General features: G+C 42.7%; 1 protein-coding gene across 1 annotated transcript in view; it reads left to right on the plus strand.

Moving 5' to 3' along the window:
* Window positions 1–20,710, plus strand: part of EPAS1 (endothelial PAS domain protein 1) — a 153,383-nt gene that overhangs the window by 104,821 nt on the left and 27,852 nt on the right. The window contains exons 3-6 of the mRNA XM_039528832.1: window positions 490–641; window positions 2,173–2,257; window positions 2,995–3,113; window positions 3,217–3,419. Of these exons, the coding sequence (XP_039384766.1) occupies window positions 490–641; window positions 2,173–2,257; window positions 2,995–3,113; window positions 3,217–3,419 (559 nt within the window). The remainder of the gene's footprint in view (window positions 1–489; window positions 642–2,172; window positions 2,258–2,994; window positions 3,114–3,216; window positions 3,420–20,710) is intronic.

Consider the following 20,710-nt stretch of genomic DNA (forward strand, 5'->3'; position numbering starts at 1 on the left):
CCATATCTAGTCCATGAGCTGCCCTTTTTCCCTGCTACCACAGAGAGTCTCACAACACCTGGTTTCTATATTGGTGAAGGAGCTGAGGAGCAGTTGGGGTTGCCCCACCCTTTATGGAGGCACAAGGACATTCATGTTACAGGTGTGGACCCCAAAGGACACTGCTAGCCAAAAGAATCTGAACGTGAATGCACTGGGTGCATGTGCACCAACAGTGGAATATATATATGGACAACACTTCTTGAAGAACTACAGTTACTGTAAGGTAAGTGTTTCTTCACCTTTACAAAAGATGTCTTCTCTCTTCCTAACGATGGACATGTCCCCTTCAGACCCAATGCAGATGGTCCACCCAGTTGTCATCCTTCCCAAGAATAACCAGCATTCTGGCATCAGAAAAGCATTTTGCTATTTGGTGTGATTAGAAAGTAAGCAGAAAAATGATGGCTCTGAAAACTGATTTTTTTGGCCACTTTCCTTTTGTTTCAGTATGTGCTGACAATGAGAGTGACCTAGAGACAGACCAGCAGATAGACAACTTGTACCTGAAAGCTTTGGAGGGATTTATTGCTGTGGTGACACAGGATGGAGACATGATCTTTTTGTCAGAAAACATCAACAAATACATGGGCCTCACGCAGGTAATCTGTTCCCTACTGCTTTCAAAGAGCTGCCGTTGCAACATAATTCCTAGAAACCTTGACATAGTTTCTCTGTCTTCACTGTGCTTCTGACTAATTCAAATTATGTTTAATAAAGCTGTGATCTCATTCAGTTAAAGACACAGTGAGCAAATGTAGCCCCTGTGTGACACTGCAGCACTCTGAATCAGCACCTTGAGCTGTTAGCCTCTCCGTTTAAAATTGAGGTGCCTGGGTGCAGGATATTCTCAGTGAAGGGTTCTCAGATCTGGAACACCATTTTCCATTTGGCCTGCTAAGCCCCAGATTTGGAGGCTACAAGACTGGCCTACGTTCACAATTTTTTTTTGATAGGGGAGTGGTTTGTTTGGGGTGAGGAGGGATCTTTTTAATGTCCAAGTTATAGTTTAAGGCCAGAAGGGACCATCAGGTCATCTAGTCTGACCTCCTGTATGTCACGGGCCACCAACAGCACCCAGCACCCATGCACAAACCCAACAGCTGAAATTAGACCAAAACATTGTAGCCCGCAGGAGACTAAACTGTTATGTGCCACAGGGAGAGAAGAGGAGGGACCAAAGTGCCCCAATGCCTGAGGCACTGCCTATGCTAAGATTCATCTGTGGCATGGAGGGCCATTGACTGCCATAAGTGCAGGGCAGGGAGTGGCTGTGCAGGGGTTGCTCAGCACCACATGTACCCCAAGGTAGGGGAGTGGCCCTACAAACACTGTGAGAAGATAGATCAGGGACAAACAGAGCTAAGGGCCACAGGATCTATCTTGCTCTCATCCAGTGGTCCTTACATACCTTGCACATGGCATTCAGGAGCTGCAGCTGCCATTCCAGTCCAGAGCCTGGAGCAGTGACTGCAGCATGTGTGGGAGAGCTGTGGTGTCATGTTCTCCGGGTCCCCTTGCCCTTCTCCCACGTGCAGCCTGATTACTTGGATGTTGTCAGTTGGATCCAAAGGTTATTGAAGTCAATGGGCCCTTTGCATTGCTGAAGTGAGTTACCAATCAGTTTAAGGGTTAAATCAAAATGCACAAATGAATCTACAAGGTATAAAATCTAAATAATAGCTGACAAATAAGAGTGGGCTAAAATTATTGCAGATATGCACACCATGACAGTTGCACACACCGGGGTTAAATTTGGCACGTTGTGTCTCCAATATCATTTCTGGTTTTAATAGTTTAGGGCCAGATCTTCAGTTGGTATAAATAGACTTAGTTTCACTGACTGATTAGTTTGTTGAGGATATCTAGCTTATAGCTCTAAGCGTAAGAATTATTTTGTTGTTACCCAAAATAGCCTCAAAAATGCCCCAGAGAAATCATACTTTAGGGAAACAGGTAAAAGAATGTGAGGAACTGAAATTATCATCAAGAAAAGATCAGAGAAGTTGTATTGCTTTTGCCTTTTCTCTGATCGCATTGAATGAATCAGTGTTCCAAAATAGTCTTCTGTATTATTAAATTGTATTTATTCTCCTCACTTTTGGCTAAATATATGTATTGTTTTCTGAACAGGTGGAATTAACTGGACATAGCATATTTGACTTTACCCACCCATGTGACCATGAGGAAATTCGAGAGAATCTGAGTTTGAAAACTGGTAAGAAAAAAGTTCAAATTGTTGATGTATCCTTCTTCTTTGCCTTTTAAACACCCCAATAAAGCAACCAACAGATAGCGGAAGTTAGATAGTGGCCACAGGCAAATGGGAATGTTAATGTCTGGAGTAGTATTTGGCATCAACATCATTTCCACTGTTTTTAAAACTCTGATTAAATATAACAGCACTAAGAACTGTGTGTTCTGGTGCTTTCTTGTTTCTAGCCTAAAACAAATGTAATGTCTTCACTTGCAATAGTTCGCAAAGATTATGTACCATAGGCTGAAATACGGGTTAAAAATGAACAGGGCTCCCGTACCATTTAAGTCTTTACACCCCAAACCAGTGCAAACTGCTCTGCATGGGTAGACCATTGCCCTTGTACAGAGCCCTGCTTGATTCTGTGAGGCTCTGCATGGGTACAGGAGTCTGCTCACATGAAGTAGTTTTCATGCTTGAGAAGTTCAAATGGGACTAAAGTGGCAGAAAGGTCTAATATTTTATCCTAGGAGGGGATTTATTTTTCACACTCGTGCTAAATATTACTTAAACCAAGAGTGCGCAGGGCACAGGTCTTGATGTGGAAGGCAACAATTTGAGAACCAAACCATCTGTTGTTATCTACAAATCCTTTATGCTTAAAAATAAAAGAGAGAATTTTAAAAAGCAACACAAACACCCCCCAGCCTGTGCAAAAAGCTTATTAGTCAAGAAATTGCCTTTTTTCCTCACCTTAGGTCCAGGCTTTGGAAAGAAAAGCAAAGAGATATCCACAGAGCGTGACTTCTTCATGAGAATGAAATGCACTGTCACCAACAGAGGCAGAACTGTGAACCTCAAATCTGCCACATGGAAGGTATCACATTTTAGCCATAACAAGTTTTATTGATGAAAGTCAGACTGTCTTTTCAGCAAGTACCTTTTAAACTAATGCCTTGTTATAAAATCATTTGTTTCAGGTCTTGCACTGCACTGGACAAGTTAAGGTGTATAACACTTGCCCTCCTCACACACTGTGTGGGTATAAGGAGCCTCTCCTCACCTGCCTTATAATAATGTGTGAACCCATTCAGCACCCGTCAAACATGGATATCCCACTGGACAGCAAGACTTTCTTGAGTCGCCATAGCATGGACATGAAATTTACCTACTGTGATGACAGGTAAAGAATCTACTAACTGTTCCTTGCCTAGGAAGTTTCTGATTTATCTCTATTAACAAAACAATCAATTAATAGGAAACCACAGTCTTCCTTCGCAGTGTTCTTTCTATTTGAACAGGTTAAATTATTTCACACTAACAAGAGTGAAATTCTTCCATTGGCTGTTCCTGCAGTCCTGGAAAGGAACAGTTTTGAGCAATGTCAGTCTCCATTTGGATTTCTAATTTGAAATCAACAGGTTAGGCAGGGATGATTCCTTCAGTGGGTGGCTAGTGTCCTGTACCATAGTTCTCCAAGCCACCCTGAACACTAGGAAAGAAGTTTCTATAAGGTCTCATAGAGTGCGGAGACAATCCCTTTCTTTCCTACCCATGCCAACTGTAATCTCCACACAACCTTGGAAAACTGTAATTAAAATTTACCAATTTAGGCACAGAGGGTCAAATTAGGACTGATGCACAAGGGAAAGATTGTAAAATCCATGTTGGTAAATGCATGTGAGATTATAGAGGTGAGTCTAGAGCATTGGTCTCCAACCTTTTTATGTCCAAGATCACTTTTTGAATTTAAGGGCAACCCAAGATCTACCCCACCCCTTCCCCAAGGCCCTGCCCCTTCTCCAAAGCCCCACCCCACTCACTCCATCCCCCTCCCCATGACTCCATCCCCCCACCTTCACTGACTTTCACCAGGCTGGGGTAGGGGGTTGGGGGTTCAAGAGGGGGTGTGGGCTCTGGGCTAGGGCCGAGGGGCTCGCAGTGTGGGAGCAGGCTCTGGGCTGAGCCTGGGGCAGGGGGTTGGTGCAGGAGGGGGTACAGGGTGCTGGCTCTGGGAGGGAGGTCAGGACTGGGGCAGAGTGTTGGGGTGCAGGAGGGAGTATGGGGTGCTGGCTCTGGGAGGATGGCTGAGGGCTGAGAGTTGAGGTGCAGGAAGGAGTTTGGGGTGAAGGAGGGGGTATGGAGTGCGGTCTCTCGCCGGGCAGCACTTACCTCCGGCGGCTCCCAGTTGGCGGCGCAGCGTGGCTGCCATTAAGGCAGGCTCCCTGCCTACCCTGGCCCCATGCCGCTCCTGGAAGGGGCCAGTGCGCCCCTGCACCCCTGGGAGAGGGTGGGGGGCATGTGGCTCTGTGTGCTGCCCTTCTCTGCAAGCACCGCCTCCACAGCTCCCATTGGCCACAGCTCCCTGTTCCCTGCCAATGGGAGCTGCAGGGGCAGTGCTTGCAGGCAGGAGCAGCACGCAGAGGGAGACCCCTCTGCCCCACAGGGCGATGCTGGCCGCTTCCGGGAGCCTGCCTTAGTGGCAGCCACGATGCACCACCAGAGATTGCGATCGACTGGGAGATCCTCTAGGACGGGTTGGTGACCTCTAGTCTAAATCGGTGTAACATGCATGACCAGGAAGGATTGGAAGGAGGTGTACTGTACACCAACATAAGTGCGCTCTTGGCTCTAGGGTTGCCAACTTTCTGATGACAGAAAACTGAACACCCTCACCCTGCCCCCTGCCCCTTCTCCGAGGCCCCATCCCTGATCACTCCATCCTCTGTCACTCGCTCTCCCCCACACTCGGTCACTCATTTTCACCGGGCTGAGGCCAGGGGGTTGGGGCATGGGAGGGGGTGAGGGCTTTGGCTAGGAATGTGGACTCTGGGATGGGGCTGAGGGGTTCAGAGTGTAGGAGGGGGCTCTGAACTGGGGCAGAGGAGGGAGTTCAGGGCGCGGGCTCCGAGCAGTGCTCACCTCAGGCGGCTCCCGGAAGTGGCAGGCATGTCCCTGCAGCCCCTAGGCGTAGCCACGGCCAGGCAACTCTGCGCACTGCCTCTGTCTACAGGCGCCACCTCCGCAGCTCCCATTGGCCATGGTTCCCGGCCAGTGGGAGCTGCAGAGCCGGCACTCAGGGCTGGGGCAGCACGTGTAAGGCCCCCTGGCCGCCCCTGTCCTTAGGGGCCACAGGGACATGCCGGCTGCTTCCTTAGCCCCTACTGCGCCACTGACTGGACTTTTAACTGGAGTCCTGGCAACCCTACTTGGCTCACTTATGCTCACCTCTGAATTGGGCAAAAATCTGTTCCCTGGCCCTTTACCATCATGATTGATGATAAAGGGGAAAAATGAGATTTTTACTCTCAAATCTAAAATAAATATATATTCTCCCTTGGCAAGTAGAATATTGCAAGCTCACTGTTAGAAGATGAGACAATTCAGAGTAATAGCATTCGCCCTTTAGGTCTTAAGAACTTTACTGGTAACATAAATCCATTTTTGTTGTTTTTTAAAAAGTGAGTTAATATATGGGCTTGTTCCTTACTCATGTGCTTTCCCGTATTTTGTGGATACAAATTAAGTGCTGTTTTCTGGGTCACTTGGATCAGTATGTTACCAGCTGGCTAATCCCGTAGGGATAGAATTTTCCAATGGAGAATTTGTAAGAATTCTGTAATAGGTTTGCTACAGCTATAAAGCAGAGATGCATTTCTTTTGCCAAGTGAAAGGCAATTAATCTTTGATGTTTATTCCTCCCCTTTTAATTTTGCAAGATCATGCACTTTTCTGGTGATTCTGACATAATGACCCAGGACCAAAAGTCTTGTCTCAAACTTTCAACTTTTGGGTCAATATTTCTGCCCTCTACCAACTCTGACACCAGGTTATACTTTACATTTCAGGGTTTTACCAATGGTATTATGTTCTAGTTGACTGTTGGCCCCAGTCTTGAAAACATGTACACATACACATGCAACACAGGAGCAGTGTCATTCAAAGCAGCAAGGTTGTCATTGGGACTTTACACATGCTTAATGTTAAGCACATGCAGAAGTGTGTGCAGGATGGGGGATTTAGTTAGTTAATTTCTTTGGTGCTTTGAAGACTTTTAAATGGTTGCAAGTAAGAGTTTCAGTATTTTACATAATGTTGTGAAGCAGCCACAGAAGTTAGTAATTTTGGCAGCTATGAATGTAAGAAAGATTAGAAATGTACCATATGACTGGATAAAGGCAACTTGTGACTGAGATCATTGCCTCCTTCAGACTTAGTAGCAAACATAGAAATATATTCTGAAGATTGCAACATGAGTCTACTCTGCTTGGACATGGTGAAAGCAGTAGTGTAATAGGAGGTAGCTGCCTTACTTTCTTTTGTTTTTTAAAAAGATGTTTGAATTCTCAGAGAATGAATGCAAGGGCTGGGATTAGTGATATCCTGCCTCCCAGCAGTGAAGAGTGGACTGAAAGTATCCATTGGTGGATGTGTGGGGACCTCTTAGAATTAACAGAAAGGCCTGATTCTCAAAAGAGAGTTCTAAATTGTCTTCAAAGTTTCTATATGATCTTGATTGCGTGCACACATCCCCCACACTCATGCACATTCAAAAGCTGAATTCTCACAGGGAAATTCCTTGAGGACAACTTATGTAGCACCTTTGAAAATTTGGCTCATGAGATGTTGTAGTGAGATCACTTCAATATAATAACCAGATCATTTAAAAATTTATTTGAAAACCTAAAGTTGTTGTAGTATCATTTAAAAACAAGATGTTGCTGCTGAAAAAATGTACAGTGCTGACTCATAGTGAACAGGGGACCGCAAACAGGGGAGTTTGAGAGGGGCAGAAGGAAATCCCCCTGCTGAACGAACAAGGTGCAAGTACTAATCCTGGGCTGAGTGAGTTTGTCTGGCTGTTTGTGTTTTTCCTTCTCTTTCAGGTTATTTCAGTTACAGGGTCAGCTGGGATTGTGTGTCTGGGGACTGTTTGAGTCTTTGTTTCCTGGATCATAGAATCATAGAATCACAGAAGACTGGGGTTGGAGGAGACCTCAGGAGGTCATCTGCTCAAAGCAGGACCAACACCAACTAAATCATCCCAGCCAGGGCTTTGTCAAGCCAGGCCTTAAAAACCTCTAAGGATGGAGATTCCAGCACCTCCCTAGCTAACCCATTCCAGTGCTTCACCACCCTCCTAGTGAAATAGTGTTTCCTAATATCCAACCTAGACCTCCCGCACTGCAATTTGAGACCATTACTCCTTGTTCTGTCATCTGTTACCACTGAGAACAGCTGAGCTCCATCTTGTTTGGTAGTTGAAGGCTGCTATCAAATCCCCCCTCACTCTTCTCTTCTGCAGACTAAACAATCCCAGTCCCCTCAGCCTCTCCTCGTAAGTCATTTGCCCCAGCCCCTGATCATTTTCGTTGCCCTCCGCTGGACTCTTTCCAATTTGTCCACATCCCTTCTGTAGTGGGGGGCCCAAAACTGGATGCAATACTCAAGATGTGGCCTCACCAGAGCCAAAAAGAGGGGAATAATCACTTCCCTCGATCTGCTGGCAATGCTCCTACTAATGCAGCCCAATATGCCGTTAGCCTTTTTGGCAACAAGAGCACACTGCTGACTCATATCCAGCTTCTTGTCCACTGTAATCCCCAGGTCCTTTTCTGCAGAACTGCTGCTTAACCAGTCGGTCCCTAGTCTGTAGCAGTGCATGGGATTCTTCCATCCTAAGTGCAGGACTCTGCACTTGTCCTTGATGAACCTCATCAGATTTCTTTTGGCCCAATCCTCCAATTTGTCTAGGTCACTCTGGACCCTATCCCTACCCTCCAGCATATCTACCTCCCCCGCCCACACACACAGTTTAGTGTCATCTGTGAACTTGCTGACGCAGTCCATCCCATCATCCTGATCATTAATAAGGATGTTGAACAAAACCGGCCTCAGGACCGACCCCTGGGGCACTCCGCATGGTACTGGCTGCCAACTAGACATTGAGCTGTTGCTCACTACCTGTTGAGCCCAACAAGATAGCCAGCTGTCTATCCACCTTATAGTCCATTCATCCAATCCATACTTTTTTAACTTGCTGGCAAAAATACTGTTGGAGACCATATCAAAAGCTTTGCTAAAATCAAGATGTATCACGTCCACTGCTTTCCCCATATCCACAGAGCCAGTTATCTCATCATAGAAGGCAATCAGATTGGTCAGGCATGACTTGCCCTTGGTGAATCCATGTTGACTGTTCCTGATCACCTTCCTCTCCTCCAAGTGCTTCAAAATGGTTTCCTTGAGGACCTGCTCCATGATTTTTCCAGGGACTGAGGTGAGGAGATCTTCCTTGATCATCCTTGATTAGCCTCAATCAGCCTTGTGATCACCCTCCCCCTGTGTGATTAACTAGGCTGACCTAGGAGAGAAGGCCTTAAAAGCCAGAAGCTGAGCAACCAAGGGGAGCTAGCAAACAGGGGACCACAAACAGGGGAGTTTGGGAGGGAGTTTGTGGGAGGGAGATGTAATATAATAACTATGGTTAGGAAAGGCCGCATCACCAGTGTCAACACTGCTCCTGTCTCCTCCATCTGCACCTGTATCCAGACAGACAACCTAACCCTGGATGCCTCTACCCAGATCCTGGTGTGGATTTGCATAGACTGTGTCCTGCATTTCCCACTCACAGAAAGCCAGGCTGGGGGGATCATCCAGTGTGAAAGGTGCCTGCTGGTCGAATCTCTCAGAAAGCAAGTGGGAGAGCTACAGGAGGAGGTGGCTAGGCTGAGCAGCATCTGTGCCCATGAGGAATTCCTTGAGAGTATTCACATGGAGACATCCAAGGCTAAGGAGGCTATCCAGCTACAGAGGACTACTGTCATGCAACTGGCGGAGGAGGATATGGCTCTGTCACAGGGAGGACACTGGCTGCTGGTTGCTTCTGGCATCATGCAGGGCTCCACCCCTACTCCCAACTCACCCACCACAGTGATAGAAAATGGATGTGCTGCCCTAGCAATGAGCAATGAGGAATCGCCCCCAAAGGTAGAGGAGAAGCCATGTATCCCCCCAAGGCTGGGAGGATCGCAGCCACCACTCCCAGGAGGAAACATAGGGTAGTGGTGGTTGGTGAGTTTTCCTTTGATGGGGACGGAGGCACCCATCTGTCACCCTGACATGGCATCCCGGGAGGTATGCTGCCTGCCAAGGGCCCATATCCAAGATGTTACGGCGGGATTCTCAAGGATCACCAGGCCCTCTGACTACTACCCCATGCTACTCATCCATGTGGGCACTAATGATACTGCGAGGTATGACCCTCAGCAGATCAGAAGTGACTACAGGGCTCTGGGAGTAAGGGTAAAGGAGTTGGGAGTGCAGGTGCTGTTCTCTTCGATCCTTCTGGTCAAGGGTAGGGACCCAGGCAGAGACAGATGCATCCAGGAGGTGAATGCCTGGCTGCGAGGATGGTGTTGCCAGAAGGGCTTCGGCATCCTTGACCATGGGATGCTGTTCCAGGAAGAAGGACTGCTAAGCAGAGATGGGGTCCACCAGACTGTGAAGAATTTCAAAAAGATCTCACAAAACTAAGTGATTGGGCAACAAAATGGCAAATGAAATTTAATGTGGATAAATGTAAGTAAAGCACATTGGAAAAAATAACCCCAACTATACATACAATATGATGGGGCTAATTTAGCTACAACTAATCAGGAAAAAGATCTTGGAGTCATCATGTATAGTTCTCTGAAGATGTCCACGCAGTGTGCAGCAGCAGTCAAAAAAGCGAACAGGATGTTAGGAATCATTAAAGAAGGGATAGAGAATAAGACGGAGAATATCGTATTGCCCTTATATAAATCCATGGTACGCCCATATCTTGAATACTGCATACAGATGTGGTCTCCTCATTTCAAAAAAGATACACTGGCATTAGAAAAAGTTCAGAAAAGGACAACTAAAATTATTAGGGGGTTGGAATGGGTCCCATATGAGAACAGATTAAAGAGACTAGGACTTTTCAGCTTGGAAAAGAGGAGACTAAGGGGGGATATGATAGAGGTATATAAAATCATGAGTGGTGTGGAGAAAGTGAATAAGGAAAAGTTATTTACTTGTTCCCATAATATAAGAACTAGGGGCCACCAAATGAAATTAATGGGCAACAAGTTTAAAACAAATAAAAGGAAGTTCTTCTTCACACAGTGCTCAGTCAACCTGTGGAACTCCTTGCCTGAGGTGGTTGTGAAGGCTAAGAATATAACAGAGTTTAAAAGAGAACTAGATAAATTCATGGAGGTTAAGTCCATTAATGGCTATTAGCCAGGATGGGTAAGGAATGGTATCCCTAGCCTCTGTTTGTCAGAGGGTGGAGATGGATGGCAGGAGAGAGATCACTTGATCATTACCTGTTATGTTAACTCCCTCTAGGGCACCTGGCATTGGCCACTGTCGGTAGACAGGATACTGGGCTGGATGGACCTTTGGTCTGACCCAGTATGGCCGTTCTTATGTTCTTATGTACCTATCGAGGAAGGAGAAGAACATATTTGGATACAGACTGGGCTTTAAAGTAGGTTCAAATTGGGCAGGTGACCAAAGCCCACAGATAAGTCAAAAACATGGAGATCTGGGAGAACAGTCAGAATTTGGGGGGGAGCATGGGCAGTTATAGCAGGGATAATGGAGAGACAAGACAGACCTGACTGAGGGCGAGGGGGTAATCAAATCAGTATCTTAGATGTCTGTATACTAATGTGAGAAGTATGGGGAATAAGCTTGGACACAATTCTCCATTTGAGCCCTCATCAGTGCAGAGTAGAGTGGAAGAATTACTTCTTGTGTCTTGCCTACAACGCTCCTGCTAATACATCCCAGAATGATATTCGCTTTTTTTCAACAGTGTTACACTGTTGACTCATATTTGGCTTGTGGTCCACTATGACCCCCAGATCCTTTTCTGCAGTACTCCTTCCTAGGCAGTCATTTCCCATTTTGTATGTGTGCAACTAATTGTTCCTTCCTAATTGGCATACTTTTTATTTGTCCTAATGGAATTTCATCCTATTTACTTCAGACCATTTCTCCAGTTTGTTTGATAATTTTGAAGTATAATCTTATCCTCCAAAGCACAGAATTCCTGAGGCACTGTTGCATAGAATGTGTGATGGTTGAGAGAAGTGACTTGATTGTGGTCTGTAAGTATGTAGACAAGGAGAATATTTCTGTTAGCAGAGGGCTCTATAACAGGGGTCAGCAACGTTTCAGAAGTGGTGTGCCAAGTCTTCATTTATTCACTCTAATTTAAGGTTTCGCATGCCAGTAATACATTTTAATGTTTTTAGAAGGTCTCTTTCTATAAATCTATAATATGTAACTAAACTATTGTTGTATGTAAAGTAAATAAGGTTTTTAAAATATTTAAGAAGCTTCATTTAAAATTAAATTAAAATACAGAGCCCCCTGGACTGGTGGCCAGGACCCGGGCAGTGTGAGTGCCACTGAAAATCAGCTCGCATGCCACCTTCGGCACACGTGCCATAGGTTGCCTACCCCTGCTCTATAATCTAGCAGACAAAGTCATAGCCAGATCCAGTGGTTGGGAGCTGAAGGTAGACAAATTCAGACTAGAAATAAGATGCCCATTTTTAGTGAGAGTAATTAACCATTGGAGCAATTTACCTAGGGTTGTGGCGGATTCTCCATCACTTGGAGTCTTTAAATCAAGATTGGAGGTCTTCTTCCCCAAAGATACGCTGTAATTCAATGACAAGTTATTTAAAATTGATGCAGAAATCATTGCCTGAAATTGTATGGCCAGTGTTGTACAGGATGTCAGATGATCACAAGGGTTCCTCCCAACCTTAGAATTTATGAATTTATGTGTCTAATTGTATTTTGGGCTTCTGTAACATTTGCACATCCTACCAATTACATTTTCAACCCGCTAGAAACATGGGGGATGGGGAAGGGAAAGACTTCACCACAGTATTTTTAGCCCTTAGCCTTGATCTTTGAGAAGTCACTGTATCTTTAACGTCTTTTGGAATTACAAACCAAGGAAGGAGAAAGCCATCTGAAAATAACACACATTATGCACAGAATTGTTTGTAAGTGGAATGTTTTGTTTTGAGATATCTGAATTGGATGCATCATGATAGTTCTTAAAAGAAAAATGTTTGTTCATGATCTAGTTTGGGCTAAAATACTGTAGCCAGTCAACCCATTTTTCTAAGCCTAGTCACAACTTATAAGTCATTAAAAGCATCTCAAGGGGCTTGTGATGGGTTGCCCCCCTTTAAGGTGCCACCTGATGCACTGAGACCACCTGTTCCAATAGCCTGGGCCCCCTTTACCCTGTCCTGCTGAGCCAGGCTCTTAAGCCTCCTCTAGCACACACACAGGCAAGGCCACACCCAGATGCAGAATGACACAGACACAAAGATCAGCTCTGGGAAGACTCATCTTAAGGGACTTGCCCCAGCACTCAGGTGCCCATCTTCCTGTATAGAAAGATCTGCACAGCATAAGCTCATAAAAATTCACCCTCTTCCTCAATGTGAAGAGAGATATGCACAGCTTCTTGCCCCCTTTCCCCCAAGATATGAATTGCACAAACTGGGTTATGTTATAAACAAAATAAATGTATTAACTATAAAAGGCAGATTGTAAGTGATTATAAGTGATAGCAAACAGTACAAAGCAGATTACTGAGCAAATAAAACAAAACGTGCATACTAAGCTTAAGATCTTAAAGAGATTGATTTCAAGAAGTAATTTCTCATCCTAAATGTTGTTTTAGACAATTTGCAGCATTTCTGTAGCTTAGAGTTCCAGTTATTTCTTCTTACAAACTGGACCCCCATGTCTCAGTCTGGACTCACTCCTGCCTTTCCCCTCAGGTTAGGTTCCTTCATCCCTCTGAGTACTTTCAGCAGTCTTTCTTCTTGGGTAGGCAATGGAGGAGAGTCCAGATTAACCCCCTCCCCAGCCTTAAAAGGGATTTACCTAAAGTGGGAAACCGTAGTTTGATCCCCCTCCCCCTACAGAGGAAAAGTACCAGCAGTGTCAAAGGTGGTATTTTGTATCAGTGTCACAGCTACATCCCAGGATGCCTCTCAGGAAGGAGAAAGATTAGTCTCTTCACAGTCTTACTGTTTCTTCCTAATGGCCCATCAAGGCTGTGATGGCTGGTTGTCTGGTAGGTGTCTCCCAAATACACACACAGTTATAATTTGTTACATAGTCAGCATTCCTAACTTTAAATACAGAAAGGATACATGCATACAAATTGGATAATCACATTCAGTACATCATAACCTTTCCAATGATACCTTACAAGACACATCTTGCATAAAATATATCTTAGGCCATATTCATATCAGAATGATATTTCTTTGAAGAATATGGGGTGCAACACCACAGAGAAGCTAAGCAGGAGATAGGGGACTAGAAGCCGTACATACTGCAATGGGCTGTGCTTGCTATTTTAGACTCCAGGGGATTAGCCTGGCCAGGCCCAGAGACTTTGTCTGTGGACTTTCAAGTTTGGGGGCTCTGGACCAGGGTCCTGAGGTAAGGGCCCTATGAACTGTTGTTACAGCTGCTTCCCTCTCCTTTGTAAAAGGGACGTACTTATTGTTAGTCAGTTTTGGCTTCCCTTGGCCCAGATCCTTTAAAGTGAACTTACTGGTGACCCAATTGGGGAAATTAAGGCAGGGTGAACCTGCAGCATTATGCCTCACCACAAGGGGGGCTGTAGGGATGGGATATGCTTTGTATACTGCCGTCCTTATTTATGCTGGGTAGTAGCTTCTTCCATGAGCTGTTCTGAGGTAAAAATTGGGACGTGAGCGGGAAGTATCAAAAAAGCTTTGTCTGTCTGTAAAGAAGTAAAAGGGTGCAAGACCAATTTAATAAAAGCCCTTTACAGTTCACCTTTAATTAACTTAGCCTCACAACAACCTTTGAGGTAGGGAATATTCCGTGCATGCATTTTACTAAATGGCAAAGAGGTGAAGTGACTTACCTAAGGTCACACAGTCAGTCTGTGACTGACAGATCTAGGAATAGACCCCATATCATCTGATTTCCAGTACTGTACCTTAACCACAAAGCCTTGCTGTGTGTCACTAATATCCCACAATGTTTTTACTACAATTAAAAAAGGAAAGAGTAGAATAGCTCTAAAAACTACATTGATAAAATAGCAGTTGGGGCACATTTCTGCTCTTGGGGATCAGTGCGTGTCTCTTTGTTATTTTACTGGATTCTGAGATATGTTATTACCAGAATAACTGAGTTCAGAAAGGTCACTGGCCCTCTGGATGTAACTGAGAGAAAGACTCAGGTCATAAAACACAAGAGGCAGTCTATCGAAAGCAAAATTCCATAAATACTTAAATTTGAAAAGAGAGGTAAAAGGGATAGCAAAGTGCTTTCCAACTACCCATACCTTCTCAACTAAAATTACTACTATTCCTCTAATTGGCAGCCATGTAACCTTTGAAATACAAATGTTAACTAAGAACACAAAGCAAGTATCAGCAGGAGTGTTGAGCAATTTTTTTGTTCATTGTTGGCACCCTTTCATCTGTAAGACATGGTGGGAATTGCTGCCTATGATGGTTGGTGGTGCATGGTTTGCAATGTCTCATGTGACTGAATAGTTCAATCTGAGATTTGCATGATCTTCGGCAGTTATTACAAATATATGTATCTTGGTTGGGAGCAGGGTGGATTTGATTTAAATCATGATAGAAATCACTAGTCAAGAAGACTCGATTTAATCATGGATTTCTACATAAAAGTGCATTCTTGTTGGTTGTTATAACCTTAATACATATTATTCACAACTTAGAGATAGATGTTGGTTTCATTGTTAGAAGGTACACACTATATATTTTTAAGTGATTTATTTTGAAAACTTTTCAGATTAATTTTACAGTTATATCAGAAAATGAATGAATTATTGGTTATTTCATTTACCAAAGGTAATTGAAGAAGATATTTATGAAGTCACTGGGAGGTGAACTATCTCTCCCATTCAACAGGTTAATCATTAATATTTGGAGGATTTTCTTGCCATGCTGTATTAAGAGGAGAACATCACCAGGCAGATATTTAAATTGTTTTATTTAACTAAAACAACTTCGTTAATGTATTCTGGATTTTTTTCTTCAACAACAAACATATAATATTTTAACAAAACAAGCATATGAATTTTTGAATTTAGTTAAACATTGAAGTTTTTTAAAATCAGGTTTGTTTTTGTTAAAATTGGTTTAACTAAAATAGTTAAATGAAATATTAAAAAAAAACAACATTAAATCGACTGTGTCAGCCAGGTCAACATGAGAAACTTTAAATATTGGCTTCTGCAGCTAACTCAGTCGTCTTTACCTTCATTTTCCTGTTTGTTCATAATCTGGAAAAGAAAAACAAGCTTTCCTGCTTTTTCAGGTCCCAAACGATTTCTCAATTTGAATGAATTAGTCGAAAGGAAGAAAATATTCTTTCTACACCGGCAGAAGAAACTACTGCTGTTAAAAGTGAGAATATCACTTCAACAGTTTCTGAATGCAAGTGCTTAAGTGACGTCCACCAGTTCACTGGTGTGACTTTCTTTAAAACTTCATCAGCAAACATATATTTCTTGAATGGTTCACCCTTAGCTCTGAAGTTTATTATAGTTGGCATTATGGAGGGATGATTGCTGGATGTCCATGTCATAGCCAACTCCTCTTCTTCAGCAGTTAAGGTTTGACCCTGGTACTGAGTATTGAGAATATTTTCAAAAAAAATGAGCTGGAGATAGTGCTTGTCCCATTCATTTTTTTAATGCTTGTAATTTAACTCTGTCATTGCATATTTCTCTTTTTAAGATCTCACTCAGTTCCTTCCAAATTTCAACAGCATCAGCAATAGAACAGTTATTTCCCTGCATTTTGTTCAAGGCTATAGAAATAGGCTTCAGGGTACTCAGCATGTGTTCAACATTTCCCTTAAGCCCAATGCTGAGAACGTTGGCTGTCATCTATTTTTTTAACGATTTTGTTCACAAACTCTTGTCAGATTGGGTCAGTTCTTGATACAGTGCTCAAAACAGTCCACTACTGAGTTCCATCGCGTGTCTTGAGGGAGAGTTAGCTTGGTTCCTCCCACTTTTTTCAGAGCAGCTGCTGCAAAGTGGTTCTTATGGAAGAATTTTGCAATTTCAACATTAGTCTTTATTTCTGGAACACTGAAGTCTTTGGCTAGGAGGTGCATCAAATGAGTACTGCAACCGTATGTTATTAGCTTGAAATTCTCTTCACTTTCTTCTAAATAATTTCTTCTCATCTTGGATACATTTGCACCATTGTCTCTGACCAAGCTGTGTACTAGACATTTGAATTTCTTTTCACAGTTTGTTATAGCTTTTACTGCTACTTCTTGTAAGTATTCTGCCATGTGTGCATTTCCAGATATATCAATTGTTTCTGTAAGGAAGACATTCCCTTCTTCTGTTGTCACACAAGCACCTAAAACAGGATCATTGTGGACATTGCTCCACCCATCAAGACTCAGGTTAACAATTTTACCCTTTAGACCTTTTGCACGCTGCTAAATTTCTCTTTCATACACTTTATCCAGCAATTTTCCTGTGACATCTGCTCTGTTGGGTGGACTGTATCCTGGTCTTAATGATTGAACCATGTTAATGAAGTGTGGGTTCTCAATCATACAGAAAGGAGAGTTTGTTGCATAAACAAACTGGGCAATTTTTATATCAATTACCTCTTTTTGTAATCTGCTGGATCTTATCACAAACTTATCTATGGTTGTTTCTGGATAATGGAGATTTCTTTTTGCTACAGGTGATATACTGTGGCTACGTGACTTACATGATGTGACTGAAACGCTGTCATTGGCAGATAACTCTGAAACTATAGAAAATGATGGTGATCTTGAAGGTGGACAGTCTTCAGAATCCTAAAATGATAGTACCAAAGAGTAACAACTATATTTTTTGCTCAAACATGAGAATTCAAGAATAGTCCAGAAGGAAGACAGGCCGTCCTCAAGAAAGAAGTATGAAATAAAAAATTTTACCTGAAGATCCTGCATGTTCAGACATGTTCCTTTCATAATCTTCAATGCAGCTTCCTCCTGAGAAGGAACACGTCTCATGATGTTGTTTCATTTGGGCAGCCAGGCCTTGTATTTCTTTGTTGCACTGTTTGCATTTTGCATGCATGCCTGTCTTACCCACACCTAGAGGAACTTCATTAAAATATGCCCAAGCTGGGTCTCTTTTATGGCCTGCTGCCATTATAGGTTTTCCCTTCTAGTGAGAGAATGGTATGGCAGATCTCAAATCAATGAAGGCTACACTCAGAAAGACCTCAAGACTGGAATATGCTGTTCAAACAGTTTCACTTTTGTTTCTACTGCCTGTCCCTCCCTTCTCACATTTATCTCCAGACCTCTTCTCCTTGTCCAGATCTATTCTGCCCCCAACAATCTTCTATTCATTCAACTTTTTGAAACTTTGCACTTTTAGAGAGAGGTAAGGGATTGATTTTGTGTACACAAATTTGCAGAGGGACAATAGGGTTGAGATCTGTTATTTCTCACCTCTATATATTATTTATTGATTTATTTACAAACATTTTTGCTGTTAACAAGCATGTTATCTCTGGAAACACAAATCCACAGTTTGAGAACTGCAAAACTAAACATCTCTGATGGTATCTTCTAGACTGAGCACTGAGTCCCATTGGGTAGATAGATTAACCTAAATAATCTATACAGAAGCCCCTGGAACCCTATAAAATTGGGTTCCTAATTCATGAACTATTAGAACTCATTTACAAAACTTTTCTTAAACGTTACATGAATATATTGTCTCATACTATAGAATTAGAATTTATAATGCCTATTCCATGGGGAGATATCTTTGAGCTATAGTTTTAATTAAGATACATTATCTTTACATAGGTTTTTTTCCTCAAAAAGCATTTTATCAAAAAAATTCTGATTTAAATAAAAGACTCCAATTTGTTTTTAATCATTGATTTTTATCCACCCTGGTTGGGAGCTGCTTGCTTCCTATAGGCTCTTTTCTCTTCAAGCTGTAGAAGCCAGCTCCTGTCATGGACTTTGATTCCCTGATGGGGATGATGGAGACAACTTGTTACGATCACTTGCCAAGATTTCCCATCGGTCAGGATCTATTCCAAATTCCTTCATATCTCACTTGCATGTGTCTTTATAGTGAAGCTTGGGACATCCTGTTGTTCTTGTTCTCTCTGATAGTTCCCTGTACAGCAGGGGTAGGCAACCTCTGGCACTCACACTGCCCAGGTCCTGGCCACCAGTCCAGGGGGCTCTGCATTTTAATTTAATTTTAAATGAAGCTTCTTAAACATTTTAAAAACCTTATTTACTTTACATACAACAATAGTTTAGTTATATATTATAGACTTATAGAAAGAGACCTTCTAAAAACATTAACATGTATTACTGGCACACGAAACCTTAAATTAGAGTGAATAAATGAAGACTCGGCACACCACACCGACCCCTGCCATATAGCATGTCCTCGGGTATACATCCGTCTTCCAACCTACTCAGATGGCCCAGCTAGCACAATCATCTTTGGTTGAGCAGGGCTGTCACACTTGGTAAATTTGCCCTTTGAAGAACCTCTGTGTTGGTGACTTTATCTTGCCATTTGATGTTGAGTATGCGGTGTAAACAGCGTAGGTGGAAATTGTTTAAACTTTTCTCCTAACGAGCATAAGTTGTCCATGTTTCCCCACCATACATGAGAGGGCTGAGGACCCAAGCTTGGTACATTAGCATTTTGGTCTTGATGGTAAACTTTGAGTTGTTCCATGCTCTTTTAGTTAGTCTGCTAAAGGTGGTGGCAGCCTTTCCAATGTGAACATTTAGTTCTTCATCCAGTGAGAGGTTGGTGGTTACTGTAGAACCTAAATAGCTGAACTTTTGGACTGCTTCTGGCTGGTTTGCATTTAAGGAAATCGAAGGATCTTGTGGAACCCCCTGTCCTAATACAACTGTTTCTTAATGCTGATGGTAAGAGCAAATGCCTGACAGGCACTTGAAAGGTGATCCATGAGTTCTTGTAGCAGATCTTCATCGTGGGCTACAAGGGCAGCATCATCAGCGAATAGAATTTCCCTGATTAGCACCTTTTTTACTTTGGCCTTTGACTTAAGTCTGGACAGGGTTGAAGAGTTCCCCATCCAGTCTTGTGTGGAGATACACTCCATCTTTCATGTCCTTAAACGCACAGTTCAGGAATACTGAGAAGAAGATTCCAAAGTGTGTAGGGGAAAGAACACATCCTTTCTTCACTCCGCTTTTCAGCTCAAAGATGAAAGTACACTAAAATAAAATGTGCTATTTAGTCATTCCACAGCTTGAATGAGAAACAATTTTCTGCCTAGTGTTCACACCCAAAGTAATAAGGATTTCTTGGTTCTTGTGTAAAGATTGATTAGTCCCATGGAGCATACATACAGATCTTCTTCTTCTATTTTTCTTTTCTCCTCCACCTTCCCACATCACACTTCCAGAAAAATGCTTTCCTCCTTTATGTTTGGTTGGTTCAAGCTGACTGCTTGCTACTGTACAATTTGCTCTGTGCTCTGTATGTTCATCTGAGATTCTGTACGATAAAGAGATTCCTGTGGAAGCTATTCAGAGTAACTGGAGGATTTTGTCAAAAACTAAACTAAAGCAGCTCCGTAATAGCGTTTTTGACACATATATTCAACCTATTTGCTGCACACCATGTTCTTTCACGAAATGCCCAGTAACTTAAAATGGAGTTATGGGCTGTGTGTGATGCAGCACTGGTGGCACATTTGGCATCACATCTGGTGCTTAATGTGGCATGGAATTGGCTAATCTATTTTTCATCTCTGCAAAGGCTGTAGCCTTTAACTTTAAGATTTTGAAAATTATCAGCCCCAGCCCCTGTCTGTCCCCAAAATGCATGAAATGGTTCTGCAATTTTAAGTAAAGGTTACTCTTGTAACAACTAGAAGATACAGAATTTCTGTAGTGCATACTATGGTACTTTTAAAAATATATATCTTTGAAGCTCTTTTAACATATTTTAGTTTTCTGATAGGGGAGAGAAAAAGGAAAAATCTCTTGCTTCAAATTTTGTTAATTAAGTATAGTTAATTAACTATTGGACAGGGTTTAAAGAGAAATGCAATGAAGCTTAGAACTGTTAACAGATTATTTAACAAGGGAGTACAGTTGATTTAGCCAATTTTAAAAAGTAGCTATTTTAAAACTTTAATACTTGAGTAATATTTCACTGTGATTTAGGATGTTTAGAATTTTTGTCTGCTCGATATTGTTCTTTCACAACATGGATGCAGTTCTCTGATACTCAGCCTCAAGAGCTTTTTTTCATATATTGTTTGTACATTTTAGCTGATCTCAGCAAAAGGACATTGACACGCCCATTGCCAGAGACACAACGGTTAATCCAAAGATTACATT

This window comes from Mauremys reevesii, linkage group 3 (assembly GCF_016161935.1).
Source record: "Mauremys reevesii isolate NIE-2019 linkage group 3, ASM1616193v1, whole genome shotgun sequence".
Taxonomy (NCBI): domain Eukaryota; kingdom Metazoa; phylum Chordata; order Testudines; family Geoemydidae; genus Mauremys; species Mauremys reevesii.